The following is a 22,210-nucleotide window of genomic DNA, read 5'->3' as shown; positions in this document are numbered from 1 at the left end:
GCTACCATTTTTTCATCCCTTTATGTACAAACATATAAACCTTTAAGGAAAAAGATACTTGAAAATTTTTTAAAGATAATAACAATTTGACACTCTTGTTTAAACCTTCTGATATGCCTTAATGTATTACTGTATTTCTATCTGTGATATACAAATTTTCTAATTTAATAAAAGTGATGGATAATGGGCCAAGAATATTATAATTATGGCCTATTCCTTTAGTCAAAATGGTCATCTATAATCTTTGCACACTATAGTATATATAGTATACTATACTTTTTTTGTAGCAAAAACGTTGCATGCTGACTAGAACCTTTGAACTCACTGCCTAAATGTTTTCTAATAAACGACTCTTGGAAAGGCAAGTAAAAGTTACAGATCTTCTTTATAACCTTATTCTCTCATTCTATAATTACAGGTTCAACTTTTTATTCAATAATTCCAGAAGCCAATTTTGTCTAGAAAATATTCCTATTCCCAGGCAGATAAATGCAGAAGACCAGAAAGTTCTCTAACAGACAAAAATACAGATGGGGATTTAATACTGCCTATGATAATGATATTTCAAATTTCTGGGGAAAGAACTGAATGTTCAATAACTGGTATTGGGAAAAATCTGATGAAAAAAAAAGCTATGTATCTACCTTATTCCTTACACTAAAGTAAGCCCAAGTGGACTAGCTATATAAATATGAGAATATAATTCTGGGCGGGGGGAAGGGGGGGAACCAAAAAGAAATCCATCTTCATGTAGTTTATGTTCTAGAGCAGGGCTGTCCAACAGAACTTTCTGCAATGATAGAAATGCTCTGTATCTGTCCTGTCCAATACTGTGGCCACTCACTGCATATAGCTACTGAGCATTTGAAATACATTGAGCTAGTGGACTAACAAACTGAATTTTTCATTTCACTTACATTTAAACAGTTTAAACACACGTGTGGTGAGTGGCCACTGTATTGGACAGAGTAGCTCTAGTGCACTGATTCTCAAGTGTGATTCACAAATCAGCAGCATCAGTGTTGCTGGGAACTTATTAGAAATGCAAATTCTCAAGCCCCAGTCCAGATCATTGAATCGGAGACTCTGGGGGTGAGGCACAGGAATATGTGCTTTGACAAGCACTCCAGCTGATTCTGACACATACTATAGTTTTCGAACCGGTGATCTGGAGAGAAGAGGATAAAGAAACAAGTAAATTATATAGTATATCAGATAATGATAAATGCCATGATGAAAGTAAGATAAGGATGGAGATTAGAAAATGTCCTAACTGAAAAAATGACATTAGAAAAGAGACCTGAATGGAATGGGATACTGGGGAAAGAGTGTTCCAGGCATAGTTGACAAGTGCAAAGGCCCTGAGGCAGAAGTGTGCTCCACATGTTTAAAGAAAAACAGAAACCAGCCTGCTGGGGTGAAAACAGTAGACATGATATCAGAGTGATTTTCTTACAGATCTGGAAGGCCTGGTGAAGACTTGGGATTTTATGAAGTGAGGTAGAAAACCACAAAAGGGCTCTGAGGAGTGATGGGATCTATTTTACATTTTTAAAGGATAATATTCTGATTGCTTTATTCACAGTAGCCTGAGGTTACAAAGCTATTGCAAAAATTTAGGTGAGAGAAGGTGATAGCTTAGACTCGTCAGATTCCAGATATATTTCATAAGGAGGTGATAGGATTAAATCTAATGCGGGAAGAAAAGGGTAAGATGACACAAGAGACAGAAAGAGGAGCCAGCCAATGGGAAGAGGCCAGGATTGCAGGGACACTACCAAGTGGCAGCATTGCTAAAAGGACGCCATAGAAGGCCTAAAATGCTCATTTAAGTTATTTGGTATGTGATATACTTACTAACCTCTCCCTGGTGACCCGCAAACCATCGCTATGGTCCTGGTAGCTTTGAGAGGGGTTAAATCAAGGAGAGAAAGGACATTTCAAAAAGTAGAGACTGGAAAATAAGAATCCAAAAAAAGGATATAAAGTCCAAGCCAGAGGCGGCTCCAAGAACATAAACCCTTGGGAATTTACAATAATATTATAAAGGGTATTTATGGAACAGGGGTTCAGGCCAATCTTTCGGAGACCTCAAAGAACAGAATGACCTAAAGATGCTATCTGGGTTCCATTTATAACTAGATGTGAACTCCTCTCTAGCAGGACCACCTCTTAGCAGACTTTCTTCCCAGGACCTAATCCAATGTAGGTCAGGGTCATTGAATGTGAATTTATAGGAACCAATGATTATTTATCTCTTAGGTAATTTTGCTTAAACATCCATGAGTTCAAACACATAGCAGATAATATGCATTTGAGATTTCTGTTCAGTGTCTGATGCATGGAAAGATGAAATTGTTGAAAGGAGATTCACATGCTTTAAAAAAAAACCACATAGGTGAGAAAGCTGTTTTGCTTTTTGTTTTTTAATTAACAAACTTGACTAGTAGCATTGTTGTGTCTAAAGCCTGTACATCTTTACACAGAAGTGGGATATAAGCATTAAGTTGGGCTAAGACCTTATCCGAAAACAGCCTCAGACCAGTTCAATTGCTTGAAATATTTAATTGAAAGCTCAGCATTTGGCACCAAAAGCACAGAAGAGATGACCCTGACCTAGCGGATTCTGAGGGTGGGAATTACTGACTGGCTCTACCATAAAGGAGCTGTAACACTATAAAGGCAGGACATTAACTTTTAAGCAGGCTCTGCATGCAGTGGGGCTGCTTTGGGGATTAACTAGTCACAAAGTGCTCCCACAGAAAACGAAACCATCTCTTGAGTATAGTTTAGAATTATCCACCTGAATGCCAAGTTACTTCTACCAAAAACAACAATTTTGGTTTGAGGATAATTATCCTAAGCTGATGCACCTAACAGCCGTTGGCAAAAAGGTTTAAGCACGTGATCACCACAGGAAGGATGCTTGTTCTCCTGTTTGCTAAGGTAGGAGCACATGCCAGCAGTCTACCTGAAACCCGAGCCAAATAACTAAAAGTTGAAAAGGATTGGCTGAATTTGTTCATTACTTCCTCATTCAAATAAGAAACAGTCTTTTCCTCCTCTCTACTACCACATTACTTTGAATTTTGGTTTATTATTTAAGAGTCTGCTTTGCATTATTTACAGATTTTTTTTCTCTTATGGCTGCCTGGAGGGCCGATTTAAAAAAAAAAAAACAAAATTCTTTAGAAACTCTTCTTTGAAATGGAAGAAATCCCTATGAGATTTCCCAGTTCTTATAGAAACAAACAATCCCTTGCATTAATTTCATACCTATTATCTCATTTGAGCTCACAACCACCACAAAAGCTACTCCCACTTTACGAATGAAAAAATTGTGGTTAGAGAAGTTACATGAACAGATTGTGAGGAGCATAAATAGAATTAGGGTGCAGTCAGGATTGAAATGTCCTGACTCCTAATCCAGCTACATTTTAGCCTCATGATCCCATGAATCAGGATTCAGGATAGGGTGGATGGTTTGCAACAGGCTACCTGCTATCTGCTGCAGTTTTACTTCATAGATTGATGGCATCACTAAATTACCCCCTAAAATCCTCCAGTGACCCTTCCTGCATTCATGACACATATTAAGGTAAATCTTGTCCTAGTTTTACTAATTGCTAGATAAGACAAGACTTCCCATTTTTGCGTTTTTAAGATCCACTTGGATATCAAAAATGAAAGTCATGATTCGCCAAAGAGCTTTCAGATCAGCTCCAACAACTACGTAGGTGAATTTCCAAACCCTAGAGGTGCTTAAACAAAGTCACTTACCAATAGGGTTGCAATGAAATTTATCATCCAATCTGGACACCTGAGATCGAAAGAGGGGCACTATTAGTAATTACTCTGGGATAATAGGTACAAACAGGGACTGTCATAGGAAAATGAAGATGCATGATGATGTCTTTTTTATGACTAGATGGATTTCAAGCATCTGATAAGGGGTTGAACCCCAATGAGTAAGATTCTTCCTTAGTATGATTCTTTAAATCTACCCCAGTATCTACTAAGGTATTTTACCCATTCTCAATACATGCTCAAAACTGAGTTGAGTTGAATTGGTTCCAACTGTCCCTTACAAATGCATACCAACAACCCAACTAAACTTACCAATAACAGTATAGGAACTTGTAAAACATTCTCCATTGTTACTGATGTTTACCTATCTTAAGCTAACCCACCTCATTTAGTAATGAGTTCAGGAATGAAGCTAACACACCTAATTCAGAAGGAGTTCAGGAATGCTCTCGAACTATGCTTGTGGGCATGAAATGAAGTGGATCAGGTACATAAAACAAATAAACCTAATCTCCAAGTTGAGAGTGCTTACTGAATTATGCAATAGGAAACATTTTGAAGAAAGTAACACACAATTTAAATTTGAAGACAATAATAGATCAGGGTAGTGTTAAATCGATAAAAGGTCGTATATCAAATACTAAAAACAGATACTTCTCAAAGCAAAAAAAAAAAGTTGAAATTCTCCACTTTTGACTAAACTCTACTTGATCATTTATTTTGGATACTATATTTGAAGCTAATTATAAACAATTACCTTCATAAAAACTGTGATTGGGCTTCGCTGGTGGCGCAGTGGTTGAGAATCTGCCTGCTAATGCAGGGGACACGGGTTCGAGCCCTGGTCTGGGAAGATCCCACATGCCGCGGAGCAACTAGGCCCGTGAGCCACAACTACTGAGCCTGCGCGTCTGGAGCCTGTGCTCCGCAACAAGAGAGGCCGCGATAGTGAGAGGCCCGCGCACTGTGATGAAGAGTGGCCCCCACTTGCCACAACTAGAGAAAGCCCTCGCACAGAAACGAAGACACGACACAGCCAAAAATAAATACATAAATAAATAAATTTAAAAAAAAACAACAACTGTGATTTAGGAACATACCTATTAAACATACATACGCACCCCTTATAAAAAGAGAAATACCACCAATATATCTCACTGCAATTGGGACAATTCAAATATGGGCAAAGGATAAGCTAAAATGTTATTGACATGAAAGTTAGAAATTATTGACTGAAAAAAAAGGCGAGTTACAAGATAGCATGTACAATATGATGTCATACTGGCAAAAGAGGAAAAGGTTCCTATATAGGTATATGTGTAGATATACAATTGTGAGTGTGTGTGGTGTATGTCTATGTATATGTCTGTGTGAGTAAAAGGTTATATACCACAATGTTAATAACTGTAATCTTTCTCCTTAATAATGACATGGTGTTTTAAGTATTTTTTCTGGCTTCTCTGTCTTTTCCTACTTTCTGTAAGGCCCAACCATTGCATTTATAGTCATAAAAAATTAAAAGTAACGTTAACAAGGGCCATTGCTATAAGGTGTAGATGCCAGGAAAGGAAAGGGATGAGGGTGGCCCTCCCAGGACTTGGAGGGCATTTGTTAGCATTCTGTCACCGTTTCTCAAACCAGGAGAGCGATCAGCCAACAGAGGCTTACGTGCTGCCTGACTCAGGGCAGTGGGAGAGTGCCAAAGCCTGGAGTACAGGATTCCAACTAGGTAGAAACTCAGGCAGGACCGTTACACTTAAATAACTTAACAGCTAAAATGCCAACTTTTATTTTAAGCAGGTACAATTGAAAAAGTATCTAAACCAAAATTTAAAGCATCTTTATGGAGTTCAATGTGATTATGCCATGCAATAGATTTTTAGCAGTATGTTTTTGAAATCTATTACCCTATTATATAATGTATTCATCACACATCTGTCATATCTGTCATTTGACATTTTTCAATAAATATAAGAATGATACGAAATTCTGAAACTCTTCTGTGATCCATACCGTTCGTTGTATTACTGGTTTTTGTTTTTTGTTTTTTTGTTTTTTTTTTGGAGAGGGGTGAGTTAAACAAAATTGACCCACATTGATCCAGTAATTTCTTGTCGTTTTTCATAGTCTACTTTTTTCCAATAGGTGGCACTGTAGTCCATGTAAAACTCTCCTGAGCTAGTTCTCAGACCCACCCAGTGCCCTTCAAAACTCTGGTCTTAAAGGCCAGAGATGTGAGGTGACTTGCTTGACATCACATGGCAAGTTATGTAATAAACCGTAGAGCCTGAGCTTTCTAACTTCAAGTTCTATGCTTTCTTTGTGTTTTCATTCCTGGTATTCTAAGATTTGCTCAGATCAAAGCAAACTCCTATTTATGGTATTCAGGTCATAAAATAGCATAAGTTACAGGAGAGAGAGAATGTTAATATACCCATAGAATGCTCTCCCTATAGGCTAACAAAGAGGGTTAATGTCAATCTTTGATCAAATTCCCAAATGAAAACTGCTTTTAAAGTGTCCCCAGAGAAAGAGGAAAAAGGAAAAATACTTATTCAGTGAGAATGACACCTGACTATAAGGTAAGGACCTACAGTGATAAACAAACATACCCACATATTTCCTTTTTCTCTGTAGTGTCTATGCCAGCTTAGCCTATAAGCTCATTTTCATTAAAAATTAACTTTTCCCCAGTACTGGTAGACACCACCACTTATGCTATTGCATAGTGTGGTACTTTCTTTGGAGCACAGCCCCTAGGCAGCTTGCCTCTAACAGTAGTATTCTTTAATGCTCACTTTTAATAAGGCACAGAGCTGCTTTGCCTGGTGAAAAAGGTTGTTTACTTGACCAGCACACACAGATACAAACACACACACACACACACACAGATATGTATACACATATACCTGTACTTCTTCCTTCAATCCAATCATTCGTACTAACAGGACACACAGAAATTTCCAGGAGTTTTCAGGCTGCCGCTCAGCCATCTTCAATGTAAGTCAAGGATCGCAAAGGCAAGATAACAGACGTCGGGTGACTTTTGGTCACTAAAGAGGCAATATCACAAAGCTCTGGTACCAAAAGATTGGTAAGCCTGCAGAAGGTTCCTAACCTGATTCAGGATAACAAGTTTTTAGTTTGTCCCTGAGCATAGAGTCTATTACCACCTCCAATCTCATTGTGTTCCTTAATCCGAATAAGCTCTTTGGTGAAAAATCAATGTACAAACAAGTGCATTCTTCTGAAAATAATGCTGTGTGTTACATTCTCAAAAATGAAACATTCTGAGCATATCTCTGCATGAATTGTATAAGAAGAGAGGGGAACTTTCTAAAAATCGTCCCCAAGAATACATTTTGAGAAGCAAAACTTTTCTGAACAGTTAAATGAAGCATATGATAAGTTTCTAAATATTTATTTCAGGCTCATATTGATATTATTCTCCAAAGGAAATATATATATAAATAATACTATCAAAATAAATATAATACACAAAGAATATTTAGACAAATTAAGAAGAGATGGTCTCAAAAAATTAAATTAGAGAGCCTTCACAGTAACATATGGAACTCTGATTTAGCTAAGAAAACCTTATGCCCTTAAACTTATTTAAAATGATTCTTCTGTAGTCCCCCACTAAATTCCTGTATCATTTTGTTGAAAATTTTCCTATTCCATTTATGGTAACAAAGCCCAGAAGAAATTTAAGTTATCTATATCATGGGTCTTCACATAGGTAGCTAATATTTTTCAGAAACAGAATAAATTTTTCTATTTGTACATTTTTGTTTTTGTTGTTATTGTTAAACGTTGGTTTTTGTTCGGTTTTTTTTTTAACTAACGGGCCAGCAGTTGCTGCAACCTTCAAGATACCCCAAATCACACTCTTAAGATATCCTGAATCGCCTTCTAAAATATCTGGAATCACTCCTGAGATATCCAGAATCGCACTCCCGAAATATTCAGAATCACACAACCACTTTTAATTATAAACATTTAATATAAAAAAAAAATTAGTCATAGTGTCTACAACTTGAGTCATTCCTGAGTGATAAAACTATTAGGAACAAAGTCTCAAAATCAAACCCCCTAGTAAAAACACTGATATAAAACAAATTCTACTCTCAGAAAAGTTTTTCAGCCCCAAAATTTAAAGTTTTGTTTAAATTTTTCAAACAAAATTTAAAAAGCAATCAGAATTTGGGGCATTCTTGCCTTACTCTCTACCTGAGGAAATATATTTAAGAGATCCTGGGAAAGCTACTGGGACCCATCCAAATGCCTCTTCAAGACACACCATTTAAGTTGCTACCTCCATCAACATATAAGATTTAGGGAGACAATATGCTGAATTTACTAAATGCCTACTACATTGCAAGAAACTGTAAAAAAAAAATTAAAAAAGAAAAGAAAGAAAGAAAAAAAGAAAAAATAAACTGTGCTAAGCACCAAGAATAAAAGGCGTGATACCCGCATGGATCTTATGGTTTATTTAAGAAGATAAGATACACATATAAATTATAGCATAGGACAATGTATGATTGTCCTATCTGGTTATAAAGTGCCAGAAGTGTTTGGAAGTCAGAGGTAATAGTCCATTCTGGGGAGATCAGGGAGCCTTTAAATCAAAAGTGTCTCTTGAGCTACATTAACTGGATAAAATGCGGCTGGTAAGGTACTCAAGATGGAATGGCTTTCCAAAAAAAGTGTGGAGGTGGAAAAAGTAGAGTATCTGTAGAATCAAAGAGTCATGCGGCTGAAGCTTAAGCTATTCAAAGGGGAGTAGTGAAGGAAAGCCTGCTTAACTCCAGAGGAGAAGAGAAGAAGGTGCCCCAGTGTCCAGGCTTGTTAACTTGGACTTCCTTACTTTGTTGAATTGCCATCCCTGCAGTCTTTTATCAAAGCGAGTGCCACAAACAGAGGGATGTTTTAGTCAGATTAACCTGAGGGTGGGGAATGAATGGAGAGAGCCCAGGGTTAAGGAAAACAGTTCTCAAAAGAAAATGGTGGAAGTCACTATGTGCCAGGCACTGATAAGTATTTCATTTAATCCCAACAATTCAGTTATAAAACATTTTTTATAGATAAGAAAACTGAAGCAATTCAACAACAGTTGGTGGCCCAGAAACAAAAAGCTGACTGATGGAAAATTACTCCAGTTTAGGAACGTGGAAGGCAAACATGCTGGAAGGTCAAAAGGGTGGGGAAAATCTAGGGTCCTTATGAGTACAAATGTAGTAGAAATGACTGATGCAGAATCCAAGTTAAATATGAAGAAAAATGCAGCAACAGGAAGAGGGATCATCAATTAGACTTAATAAGGAGGATGAAGAACAAATCCAATTAAGAAAGAGAAAGTGGATAAGCTAGATTCAAAAAAGTTGTGTCAAAGAGGGAACCTAAGATCTCAGTACTGGATCAGCTTCAAAGTGGTAAGATACCATGGTCCAGGTGGACATGGGATGTACACTATGGATGTATTTTCCCAGAGTCAAGGAAACAGAAGAAAAGTTAGCTCAGGGTAGCATGTGGAAAAGTTTAAAGTAATTATGATGGGTGACAGGATAGAGGGGAAACCCATGATTCTAATACTGAAGTCACTGAGGTTTAAAAACAAACAAACAAACAAAAGAACCCAGAAGGCTGATAGTAGAGAAGATGGCAATATAAACAGATGACTGGTATATTCAAGATGAAAGTTTGAGGAGTACTGATAATGAAACCATTGTTACCTGTCAGCATCAGTGAAGAACTAGGAAAAAATACTGACTTTTTAAAAAAATTACCTTGAATTCAGGGAACATAAGAGGAATTGCCTTTATTACCCCTAGCCACATCCATTACCATTATTATTTTAAAACCAGGGTAATGGTGTGATTTAAAGGATTGAAGATGATGCGATGGCCACTGTCTCTAACTTACAAGATGCCTTCCTCCCTCAGAAGAGGCAAAACCCACCTGCATCTAAGGTGGAAGCCCACCAAGGTCAGTCACAGGGTTCTCAACCTCCTAAATATGGTTCAATGGGTCATCTCCAAAACTACTTCCAATACAAAATAAATGGCAAAGTGCAACTTACTTAAATTTAATGAGAATTTAATACACAATACTATGTATTGTTTGCTAATGCTGAACTTTTCTATTTTCATGAACTTTCAATAATTCATAAAGTTGTACATAATCTTAAGAATAGATCTCAAGATTAAGGTTATCTTGAATAAATTTCATCTAGATAAGACCACTTTGCAAAAATGCAGTACTCAATATGTTGCCTGCTTATTCTTTCCTTCTACACACACATATATACATACACATACACATGCAATACTAAGATCAAAATAGCTTAAATTTCTAAAACAGGACTCTTGATAACAAACGGGTAGTTGAAGGTGAAAGGTGGAACAAGACCAAGTATACAACTCATGTAACTTTCCACTTCAAAATCAAATGGAAAATTACACTTGGCTTTATTACATTTTTCCAATTTTTATTCAGGTATTAAAAATATCAGTCTCCTAAATCACATATTCCCTTCTCGCTGGATTAAAGTTTAATTCTATGTTTCTATTAAATTTATCCACATTTTAAATAAGTTTATTAAATCATTCAATGATGTGAAAAATCCTGCTAGTTCTACAGACAGATTTATCTGTTTTGATAAATAAAAGAGTATTACCTTTTAAGAGTAGTTAATAACTTCTGCAAAGTCAAATTTGGAGAAGCGGCTTAAAAGAGAAAGAATAATTTGGAAGGGAAGGGAAAGAGTTTTCTTATGGGTCCCTGGCTTGCTTTGTAAGTTTGACTTAGAAAATCAATAAAACTGATGACTGTTCCTCTGGAAAAGGCTATTAAAAAAAAATTTTTTTTAAATGACTAACAAAATGTAAAATAGTTCCAAATTCCAAGAGTCACTTCACTGGGGTTGTGGAATTCATAGATTTGATATTTAAAGCACTGTTATAAAAATTTTAATACCTTTTAGCATTTACTTTTTTAATAGATAAGTAAACTGAGTGATGAATAAAGTAACTGTCAAAGAAAAAAAATCAAGAAGTCTACAACAGAGGGTTTCAATTACAGAAAAAGAAAGGGAAGTCCTGGTATTTCTTTCACTCCATCGTACCTGCCATGAACAGTAGTAGATTTGATAATATCCCCAGGTAGAACCACCAAGAGTTCAATATCTTTATCTATCATGTTTTCTTTCTGTTCCATGATAAAAGCAGAAGATTCTACAGAATCATCAACTGAAGAGGCATCAAGGTATTTGGTCTCAGCTGGAGGAAGCGGTGCCTTGGGTTTTGGTTTTCTCCTAAAACAAAAACAAAACACAGAGAATAAAATATATGTATTTTAAAAATAATTTGCTAATAGGATCTCATTTAATAAAAACACAAAATGTGTGTATGTATGTTTTTCACACCTAGGGGAAAAAATGCACTAAAATGTTAGCTTACTAGGGATGATGGAATTAAGTAAACGTTTTTTCTGCCTTTTTTTTTTATAAATTTATTTTTATTATTTATTTTATTTATTTATGGCTGTGTTGGGTCTTTTGTTGCTGTGCGCGGGCTTTCTCTAGTTGCAGCGAGCGGGGGCTACTCTTTGTTGTGGTGCGCGGGCTTCTCGTTGCAGTGGTTTCACTTGTTGCAGAGCACGGGCTCTAGGTGCACAGGCTTCAGTAATTGTGGCACGTGGGCTCACTAGTTGTGGCTCGCGGGCTCTAGAGAGCAGGCTCAGTAGTTGTGGTGCACGGGCTTAGTTGCTCCACGGCATGTAGGATCTTCCCGGACCAGGGCTCGAACCTGTGTCCCCTGCATTGGCAGGCGGGTTCTTAACCACTGTGCCACCAGTAAAGTCCTTTTTCTGCCTTTTAAAATCAGCATGTTTGTTTGTTTGTTTTTAACAATATGCTTGCATTACTTGGCAATAGAAAGAAACATGGTAACAAAAGAGATCTGATATCGGCCTTCATTAAATTCAATTAATGTGTGTTCACTACAGCGAAGCAAAAGTACTGCATTTTTCTTTGGTGGAACAAATTATAAAAATTCTTACTCTCCTAGGATGGAAATCAGTATCTCATTTCCACACCTCCTAATAGCTCTTACCTTTTTGCCTCTCATTCTATTGTTTTCCAATCTAGTGTATTCTGCCTCTCTATCCAGATGAAACTCTACCTATGCTTCAAAATCTAGCTGAAACCACCCTCCTACCACCCCCCTATATCAAGTGTCTCCCTATAAGGAACATACAACAGATTCCACAAATGTAACATTTTCCCCATTTTTTTCCCCTGGGTACCAGTTTCATCTCTCTGCCTACATTTATTACTCCCTGTAAGAAAGAAGCATGCTGTATTTCCCACTGTGCTCAGCAATGAACAGTGAACTGTAATTGGTTATTTGATAAAGTATATTTCTATTTCAATAATAAATGTTACAAATAATTATTCTAATAAATATGTTTCGGTGTCACTTACTAGGACAACCCCTTAAGTGATTTATAACAGAAACAGTAGTAGACATTCTACACATGGCCAATTCAATGCTTTGATGATTCCTAGGCAAAAATAAAAACCATGCAAAATAAAAGGCCTTCTTTGTAAGTAAATACGTAACATCCAGCCATTAAGTATTTTCAAAATGTAAGGTCTTACAAATCCAAGCACGTTTGCACACTCAGCATCATGAAAAAACAGAAACAAGGTTCCTACATTAATTTTCTAAAATAATAGGCCTTTAATTTTTAGGAGTATAACTGCAAAGTTATATTACACTTTAGAAAATATTTCTTTTACAATAGTGACAAAAATGAATTTTTAGAAGTGTTTCAATAAATATAACAAGTTTATAAAATCTATATGAAGAAAAACTTTATCCAATTTCCAAATGTTTTTAATCTGCCCAAACTGACTACTCATCTATTCAACAAACATTTATCCTGTAACAGACAACCATGTAGCAGATTCAGCTAAACACTGGGGATGTAAAGACAGTAAGACCCAGTTCTCCTTCCCCAAAAGGACTGACAGATATATACAAAATTGGAATAAAGTTTGATGATTGTTCTAATACAGGTATGCAGATGGTACAGCTGCAGCTCATAGGAAGAGAAACTTTCCTAGGAATCCAGAAATGTTTGACAGATGGGAAACATGAGTTGGGTTTGGGGGAATGAATAGAAACTCACAGGAAAAGACAAGAAATAATTGATATTTTAGGCAAAGGAAAGCAAATCAAGCCATGAAAGAAAGTGGTACTTCTCAGAATTGAAGAGTTTGGTAAAATTCCAGAGAAAAGTCAAAGGAGAAGAGAAATCAGTGAATCAATGAAAAAGCTTTTATAAATTAAGAGAATTCAGCAAGGTGGCTTGGCACAAAGTGATACATGCCAGCATCAATAGCCTGTGTAAACATAAGCAAAACCTAGTCAAAGTATAATGAAAGAAAAAACTTCTTTTACAGTAGCAACCAAAATAAATTTTAAAAAATTATTACAATAAATACAACAAGAATTTTGCAAAATGTGTATGAAGAAAATCTTAAATGCCAAATAGTCAGCTTGGATCTCCTTTCCCTTCGACTCCAGATTTATAAATTCAATGCCTACTTGACATCTGGACTCAGATGACTAACTGGAATCTCCAGCTAAACTTCCAATTCCTCTTCCCATCTCCTCCAAACCAAATGTTTTCCTCTCCAAGTCTTCCCATCTCAGTAAATCTCAATTCTTTCAGTTGCTTGGGCCAAAAATCTCCTCTCTCACACACATACAATCCAATCCCTTGACAAATTCTGCCAGCTCTATATCATAAATAGACCCAGAATCCATCAACAACCTTGATTACCAAACACCTCTGTTCAAGCTGCTAAGTGGTCTTTCTGCTCCCAACCTTGTCACTTTACACTTTATTCTCAACATAGCAGCTGGAGTGATCCTCTTAAAATGTTAAGTTTGATCACAGAACTTCCTTTCCCACCCTTCGATGGCTTCCGACCTCAGCCAAAATAAGATCTGGAGTTTTATAATCTGTTGTCCCTTACCTCTAGCCACTCCAAGCTCCCCTCTCCCACTTTCGCCCTAGGCTCACTGCACTCCGATCCTATGACTCTTGCCTTTTCCTTGAACACACTTAGGACAATTCCTACTCAGGTTCCTCTGCAGAGTCTGTTCCTGACCTTAAGATTAACACCTCTATTTCTCTGCCTTACTTTTGTCTGAGGGCTTGTCAGGGCAACTAACATACTTGTTTATCCTGTTTCCTTCCATTAGAGTAATTAATCCCATGAGTATAGGTTCTTGTCTCCACTGCCTGGTGTTACACATATTTGCTAATGTATAAAATCTCTAGAATGTCTGCCACATGGTAGGCACTCATATTTACTGAATGAATGCATTCAGTGAATGCTTCCCACAAAGATGAGGTACCTAAGCACGTAATTGGGAAGGAAAAAAGGTCTTACCACCAAGGTACTCAGAATTAGCTGTGTTAGGTTTTAGAAACTGATTACGTTTTATTTTTAAGAAGATGAGTGTTGAAAACTATGCACTGGACTTATTAGCAAGGAATAACTGGGAACCTTAGGGCTTTAGAAGAGTTTCATGAGGAAGGTCGGAAGACAAGCCCAGCCACCACGCGCAGGTAGGTAAAGCATCAAGAACAACCTTGCCCACAAAATGGACTCGGCTTTCAAGAGAAGTGGTACCATAGAAGGTCTGATAGGCACCTCCTGCTGCTACCATCACCTCCCCATCCCCTGCTTTCATCACTGAAGGCACCTTCCCATCTCCAAGTTTTGCTCCCCCGAGTCACCGTTTGAATGCCCTCCCCATTCTCTCTGCCTTTACCTATATTATCTATCCTTCGAGGTTCAGATTGAATCACAATTCCTTGGTACATTTTCCCTGTCTATTGCACACTGCAAAGAACTCTAACAGTTTTAATGTTCTTATATGTATGGCTGTGTTATTTCCTAAGGTACTTTGAGTCTATGATGAAAACCCATCTTATAACTTTATTTATTTATTTATTTATTTATTTATTTATTTATTTATTTATTTTTGGCTGCGTTGGGTCTTCATTGCTGCGCGCGGGCTTTCTCTAGTTGTGGCGAGTGGGGGCTACTCTTTGTTGCGGTGCGCAGGCTTCTCACTGTGGTGGCTTCTCGTTGCGGAGCACAGACTCTAGACGCGCGGGCCTAGAGTAGTTGTGGCACACAGGCTCAGTAGTTGTGGTTCGCGGGCTCTAGAGCTCAGGCTCAGTAGTTGTGGTGCACGGGCTTAGCTGCTCCGCGGCATGTGGGATCTTCCCAGACCAGGGCTTGAACCCGTGTCCCCTGCCAATGCAAGCAGGTTCTTCACCACTGTGCCACCAGGGAAGCCCCGAAAACCCATCTTAAATTACTAAAGGTAAACCAACTTAAAAAAAAAAAATAAGGAAAGCAGAACAAAGCACTTGTTGAAATATTATTTACATGGAACTTCTATTAAGAACATCTTAGTGTTCTCTATTATTATAATAAAGCATTTGTCACCTTTGGTCCTGAAAATTGGAAAGCATATTGGGAATCAAACCAAGATCCTTCCACAATGAATTAGAAATCCAACAGGGAAGATGCAATATGTAAGTAATTAAACAACAAATACAAAGCAAAAAAATGAAGTGTCATAAAACAGATGGGTAACCTTGAAGACTCAGAGCAATGACAGCAAGCTAAAATGAGCTCTGTGGGGATGTGAAGGCAGGTATTAAGGTAACTTCAAAGAAAAAAGGGACTCAGTTCTTGAAAGAAAAGTAGTATTTAGGAGGAAGAGCCTGTAGGATCATTAATATGTTGGTTCCCGACTGTGATCCATTTACATTAAATTCAGGAATGTGTCTATCCAGTTAAAGTTTGCTCACTACATGGTATAGTCTAGTGAAAAGAATACCAGGCAGAGGCCTGGATTTGGCCTGAATCCTAAGTAGATTTAAGACTTTGTTAACTTACTTGATCTCTTACTCACCAGCAAAAGTTTTAAAATACCTTTTACCTACTCACATCTCTCCCAATGTTTTACATTTCTTAGTTGAGATGCTTGGAAACGATAACAAAATTAAATTAAATGTCACCCAAAGCCAAAAGTATAGTGAAAATAATCAAAGCTTTCAACATAATCTAAGCGTAGGAAATTCTGGTAAAGCAGAGTAATACATCAACATGCGATAACAACTGTAATTTATGGCTTAGACGAATGCTAGTTTTCATTAATATAATAAAAATGCAGTAACTGCCATTGAAGTTCCCCCACCCTTTTAAATGGGAATGATGTTTGAGCCAGTTTCCTGCTCAAGGGATTTCCACATAAGCTCCTCAGTGGCCTAGTTTGACTCCCAGTTCCTGCTCCTCAGAGGCCACTACCTTCAACAGTTACAGCAACAAATTTTACACAAGTGTGGCGGAGAGAAGGTTATACTGACAAGATATTTGAGATAGAAACCTTTTCTGGGTCAACACAAAAATTCCCAAATCAAGCCCTAAAAATAACAAGCCACAGTAAATTATCGTTTAGGTAAAGCATCGTTTTATTCATGAAAATTATCTCAATATTATATTCAATGTTCATAATGAAAATTAAGGTACAATTCCACGTTATGCAATAACTGATCTTTAAAATACCCAAACTTAATTTTAACAGAGAATTCAAATTACCATTTGAATGGTATCCTGCTACCACTACTGATTGATTTTTTTTTATCACTTGATCTACAAAGCACTTCAAAATCATGTGTCCACTGTAATCACCACTCCATCCCTGTCAATATTAATATCCTTAAAATAAATGAAAAGGAATAAAAGAGACGCTCAGCAAAACAATAGAAATCTACTCAAATACCTCTACTTTGTTTGAAAGAAAAAAATCTTTCAATTGTATATGAGATATATCAATACTTGCATCCTTAATAAGCTACTCGAGTCCAATGGGCTCTCATCTGTTTGCTTTATTTATATAGTATCCTCATAGATTCAGAGAAATACTATACAAAAATACAGCTTTGATATTAAAGACAAAATGTAAGAACGGAATTATAAGTCTTAAAACAATAGGTTTTTAAAGTATTACATTCTAATGACCAAAAAGAAATTTAACAGCCACCCTCTCTCAGTACAGAGGGCTATCAAACATTAGATGCATTATGGTAAGTGTTGACGAGACAGTCCTTCGAAGTACAGTATCTGGCAATGTTTTGATGGTTCCTACCTTACGCATTTCAACTATAAAGTGGAGATCAGTTCTTCAAAACAATTTCTTAGTGTGTCTCTCTGGGTTTAATGAAACAAGAGAAGATTATATTAAATAAAAAACTGTCCCAATGGTGGGCATAACATTGTGCTATGTGCTTGAGGGAATGCAATTAAGAACAAAAGGTCCCTTTTCTTGATGAGCCTTACATCTATTCAAAGTAAATATATCAAAGTGGCTTTAAAAGATAAGCAGTAACGAAAGGCAACAAGGGGAGTCCCAAGGCATTATATGACTCTTAACAGACATTTCTCTTGTCAAGGTCACCAATCATCTACGTGTGTTCAAATCTAATAGATAATTATACATCTCATCTCACATTTGAGTAAGCGCCTAAATTCCAATAAGGACACACTTCACAGCTGCTCAAGCCCTCTGCTTGGGATTCTCTTCCCTTGGCTTTGTGTGACACTACAACCTACTGTTTTCCTCCTTTACTGCCACTCCTCGGTCTCAATGCCCTTATCTCTTTGTCTGATTTCTAAGTGTTGAGGCCACCCCAGGGCTCCTTGTCTGCCCCCTTCTCTTCTCTTCTACAATCCTCAGCCCCAAGTAATTTCATGAAATTCCATGGGTTTAAATACCATCTGCAAGTTGATGACTCTCAAAATTCACATCTCCAACCCTGACCTGTTTATTGAGTTCTGACTTATATGCCCAATAATCTCATGGTCTTTGCCATTTGAATGTCCCATAGGTATCTCAGAATCAAAACTCTTGATTCTCCTCTCTACCCCCAGTTCTCATCCAAGCCTCCCCCCAGTAACCCCCATCCCTGGGAATGGCTCCACACTAACCACCTTGTTAACTCAAGCAAAAATTCTAGGCATATTTTAATTCCTCTCTATGCCTGTCTCCTATTTCCAATTCATTATCAAGTCTTGTGGGCTTTTAGCTCTAAAACACATCCTGAACCTGCATACTTTTCACCAGTTCCTCTGCTACCACCCTGGCAATTAAGCCATCAGCTCTTGATTGGACTGCTCCAACAGCCTCCTGACTTGTCTCCCCGCTTTCTGCTCTTGTCCCTTAAAATGTATTATTCTCTGCAGTAGTCAAGAGTGATCTTTTTTTTTTTAATATATTTATTTTTACTTATTTATTTTTGGCTGCACTGGGTCTTCGTTGCTGCGTGCAGGCTTTCTCTAGTTGTGACGAGTGGGGGCTACTCTTCATTGTGGTGCATGGGCTTCTCATTGCGGTGGCTTCTCTTGTTGCAGAGCACGGGCTCTAGGCACGTGGGCTCTAGTAGTTGTGCACGTGGGCTCAGCAGTTGTGGTTCGCAGGCTCTAGAGCGCAGGCTCAGTAGTTGTGGCGCACGGGCTTAGTTGCTCCACGGCACGTGGGATCTTCCCAGACCGGGGCTCGAACCCGTCTCCTGCATTGGCAGGCGGATTCTTAACCACTGAGCCACCAGGGAAGCCCAAGAGTGATCTTTTAAACATGTAAATCAGACCACATCACATCTCTGACCCTTCACTGGTCTCCCAATACATTGAGAATAAAACCAAATTCCTGTTCTTGGTTTGCAAAGCCCTAGATGAGCCAGCCTGGTGGTTCTCAAAGTGTGATTTCAGAGCAGCACCTGGGACCTTGTTAGAAATGCAAATTCTCAGGCCCTACCCCAGACCTAAATAATCAGAAACACAGAGGGTAAAGCCTTGCAATGCACCTTTGACAAAACTCTCCAAGTGCTTCTGATGCATGCTAACGTCTAAGAAATCACTAAGCCAGCCCCTGCCAACCTCCCCTCTGTTTACTCAGTTGCAACTCCCTATGTAATTCACACTGGCCTTCCTTCCCCTCCTTCACATCTGAGGGACTTGCAGAGCTGCTCCCTCTGCCCCCAATGTTTTCACCACAGAATTTCAAACTGCCTGCTCCTTCAGCTCATCCAGACAGCAGGTCAAATATTTCCTCCTTGTATAGGTGTTCTCCGACCACTCAAAAGGGGGGGGGGCCAACGCCCAGTCCCACCCATCTCAGCCCACTCTTCACCCAGTGGTGCTCAAATTTGGCTTCACAATGGACTCACCTGAGGACTTTTATAAAATGCTGAGGTTCAGGCCCCACACCCGGAAATTCTGATTTACTGGCTATGGGGATTTTTAAAATCTCCCCAAGCAATTCTAAAGTGCAGCCAAGTTTCAGAACCACTAGTCTAGTACAACGCCTGACAGATAGTAGGTATTCAATTAGGGTTAATGATTTACTTTCCTAAGAACTTTGTAATGTCTGAAACACTGCCAGAATGTTGCTACTTAGGTCAATCAAGTTCATGTAAATTCAGGAAGTTCTCAGAACCACTCAATGTAACAATCTTAAAAGTAGTCCCAAAGTTTAATAATAACTTCTCCAAATTTAAATCCCCATTATATATATATTTTTTAAATCCCAACTTAGCTTTATATGGTTAGCAGTTTTACAAACATCGCATTGCTTCTTTTTTTAATTTTATTTATTTATCTCTTTATACAGCAGGTTCTTATTAATCTATTTTATACATATTAGTGTATATATGTCAACCCGAATCTCCCAATTCATCTCACCACCACCACCCCGCCCCCCGCTTCCCCCTTGTTGTCCATACGTTTGTTCTCTACATCTGTGTCTCTATTTCTGCCTTGCAAACCAGTTCATCTGTACCATTTTTCTAGATTCCACATATGTGTTAATATACATATCTGTTTTTCTCTTTCTAACTTACTTCACTCTGTATGACAGTCTCTAGGTTCATCCACGTTTCTACAAATGACCCAATTTAATTCCTTTTTATGGCTGAGTAATATTCCATTGAATATATGTACCATTTCTTCTTTATTCATTCATCTTTCGATGGGCATTTACGTTGCTTCCATGACCTGGCTATTGTAAATAGAGCTGCAATGAACATTGGGGTGCATGTGTCTTTTTGAATTATGGTTTTCTCTGGGTATATGCCCAGTAGTGGGATTACTGGGCCATATTTTTAGTTTTTTAAGGAACCTCCGTACTGTTCTCCATAGTGGCTGTATCAATTAACATTCCCACCAACAGTGCAAGAGCGTTCACTTTTCTCCACACCCTCTCCAGCATTTGTTGTTTGTAGATTTTCTGATAATGCCCATTCTAACCGGTGTGAGTTGATACCTCATTGTAGTTTTGATTGGCATTTCTCTAATAATTAGTGATGTTGAGCATCTTTTCATGTGCCTCTTGGTCATCTGTATGTCTTCTTTGGAGAAATGTCTGTTTAGATCTTCTACCCTTTTTTTTGATTGGGTTGTTTGTTTTTTTAATATTGAGCTGCATGAGCTGTTTATATATTTTGGAGATTAATCCTTTGTCCATTGATTCGTTTGCAAATATTTTCTCCCATTCTGAGGGTTGTCTTTTTGTCTTGTTTATAGTTTCCTTTGCTGTGCAAAAGCTTTCAAGTTTCATTAGGTCCTGTTTGTTTATTTTTGTTTTTATTTCCATTACTCTAGGAGGTGGGTCAAAAAAGATCTTGCTGTGATTTATGTCAAAGAGTGTTCTTCGTATGTTTTCCTCTAAGAGTTTTATACTGTCCGGTCTTACATTTAGGTCTCTAATCCATTTTGAGTTATTTTTGTGTATGGTGTTAGGTAGTATTCTAATTTCATTCTTTTACATGTAGCTGTCCAGTTTTCCCAGCACCACTTATTGAAGAGGCTGTCTTTTCTCCGTTGTATATCCTTGCTTCCTTTGTCATAGATTATTTGACTATAGGTGCATGGGTTTATCTCTGGACTTTCTATCCTGTTCCATGGAACTATATTTCTGTTTTTGTGCCAGTACCATATTGTCTTGACTACTGTAGCGTTGTAGTAGAGTCTGAAGTCAGGGAGTCTGATTCCTCTAGCTCCGTTTTTTTCCCTCAGACTGCTTTGGCTACTCGGGGTCTCTTGTGTCTCCATACAAATTTTAAGATTTTTTTGTTCTAGATCTGTAAAAAATGCTACTGGTAAAATGATAGGGATTGCACTGAATCTGTAGATTGCTTTGGATAGTATAGTCATTTTCACAATATTGATTCTTCCAATCCAAGAATATGATATCTGTTATGGTATATGGTATTTTAACAAAATAAGAATTAAAACCCAAGAATTCTGCCAAGACTTCCTTCAATTATTCCCTCACTAAGTGGCACGACTTTCAAACCCCGGACCCATGGTTTTTGCTTTTACGTTGGGGGTTGGGGGAGGTCTTTGTGCCAACCACCTGCTAGGCCCCTTTCACCTTTCCTCAGGGAGAATGATTCACAGTTTCCCACTGTCTTCCATCCATCTTATTACCAGGAGAAATGTAGCAATATAACAGAATAAATCAAGTCTTAGAACACCTAAGGCTGCTAATTTCTGAAAGACTGCTGATTTCTATCTTAAACAGTTGCTACAGGCTCCTAAATGCGAGCTTACTTGCTCTCAGCTCTGTGGAAAATTAATTCTTTTGGATGAAGAGTTAGTCATTTTCTGATTATGCTCAAATAGTTCAACTGTTTAATAATTATCAAACATAATAATTAGCAAAATCTAGACTGTGGAGAGTCTACAATCCAGTTTCTCTAACAAATTGACAATGTGGGGAAAATGATGGGGGCGGGGGTAAGAACTGATATAGAATGAGAGATGTAAGTGACAAAACCACCAAAGTAATGTGTGAAACTCAATCCAATTTGGACAAAGAGACTGTTAGAGAAATTTAAATAAAAACTGGGTGTTAGATGATATGCAAAAGGAACTATTAATTTTGTTAGGTACAATAATAGCACAGAAGATATATTTAAAAACAAAAGTCCTTATTACTTCTTCCACTCTACTATTCCTAGTAAGTGCTTCAGGTACGCAAAGATCATCATTTTTCTTTCTAATATCTTTGCCCTAACTCTAACCCATCTCAAGCCCTAGGCAATCACTAATCAACTTTCTGTCTCTATATACTTGCCTTTTTGGATACTTCATATAAATGGGATCATGTAATATGTGTCCTTTTGTGTCTGGCTTCTTTCACTGACTATAATGCTATTGAGGTTCATTCGTGTTGTACCATGTATCTGTTCTTTGTTACTTCTTGTTACCCAACAGAATTCCATTGTATGAATATACAACATT

The 22,210-nt window shown here is 37.7% G+C and overlaps 1 protein-coding gene across 1 annotated transcript in view; it reads right to left on the bottom strand.

Annotated features, from left to right (window-relative positions):
* Window positions 1–22,210, bottom strand: part of COBLL1 (cordon-bleu WH2 repeat protein like 1) — a 150,567-nt gene that overhangs the window by 51,611 nt on the left and 76,746 nt on the right. Inside the window, 1 exon segment of the mRNA XM_082395233.1 lies at window positions 10,937–11,125. Within this exon segment, the coding sequence (XP_082251359.1) occupies window positions 10,937–11,125 (189 nt within the window).

This window comes from Balaenoptera borealis (assembly GCF_965194805.1).
Source record: "Balaenoptera borealis genome assembly, chromosome: 6".
NCBI classification, from domain to species: Eukaryota; Metazoa; Chordata; class Mammalia; order Artiodactyla; family Balaenopteridae; genus Balaenoptera; species Balaenoptera borealis.
This window is presented reverse-complemented; position numbering and strand designations above follow the sequence as displayed.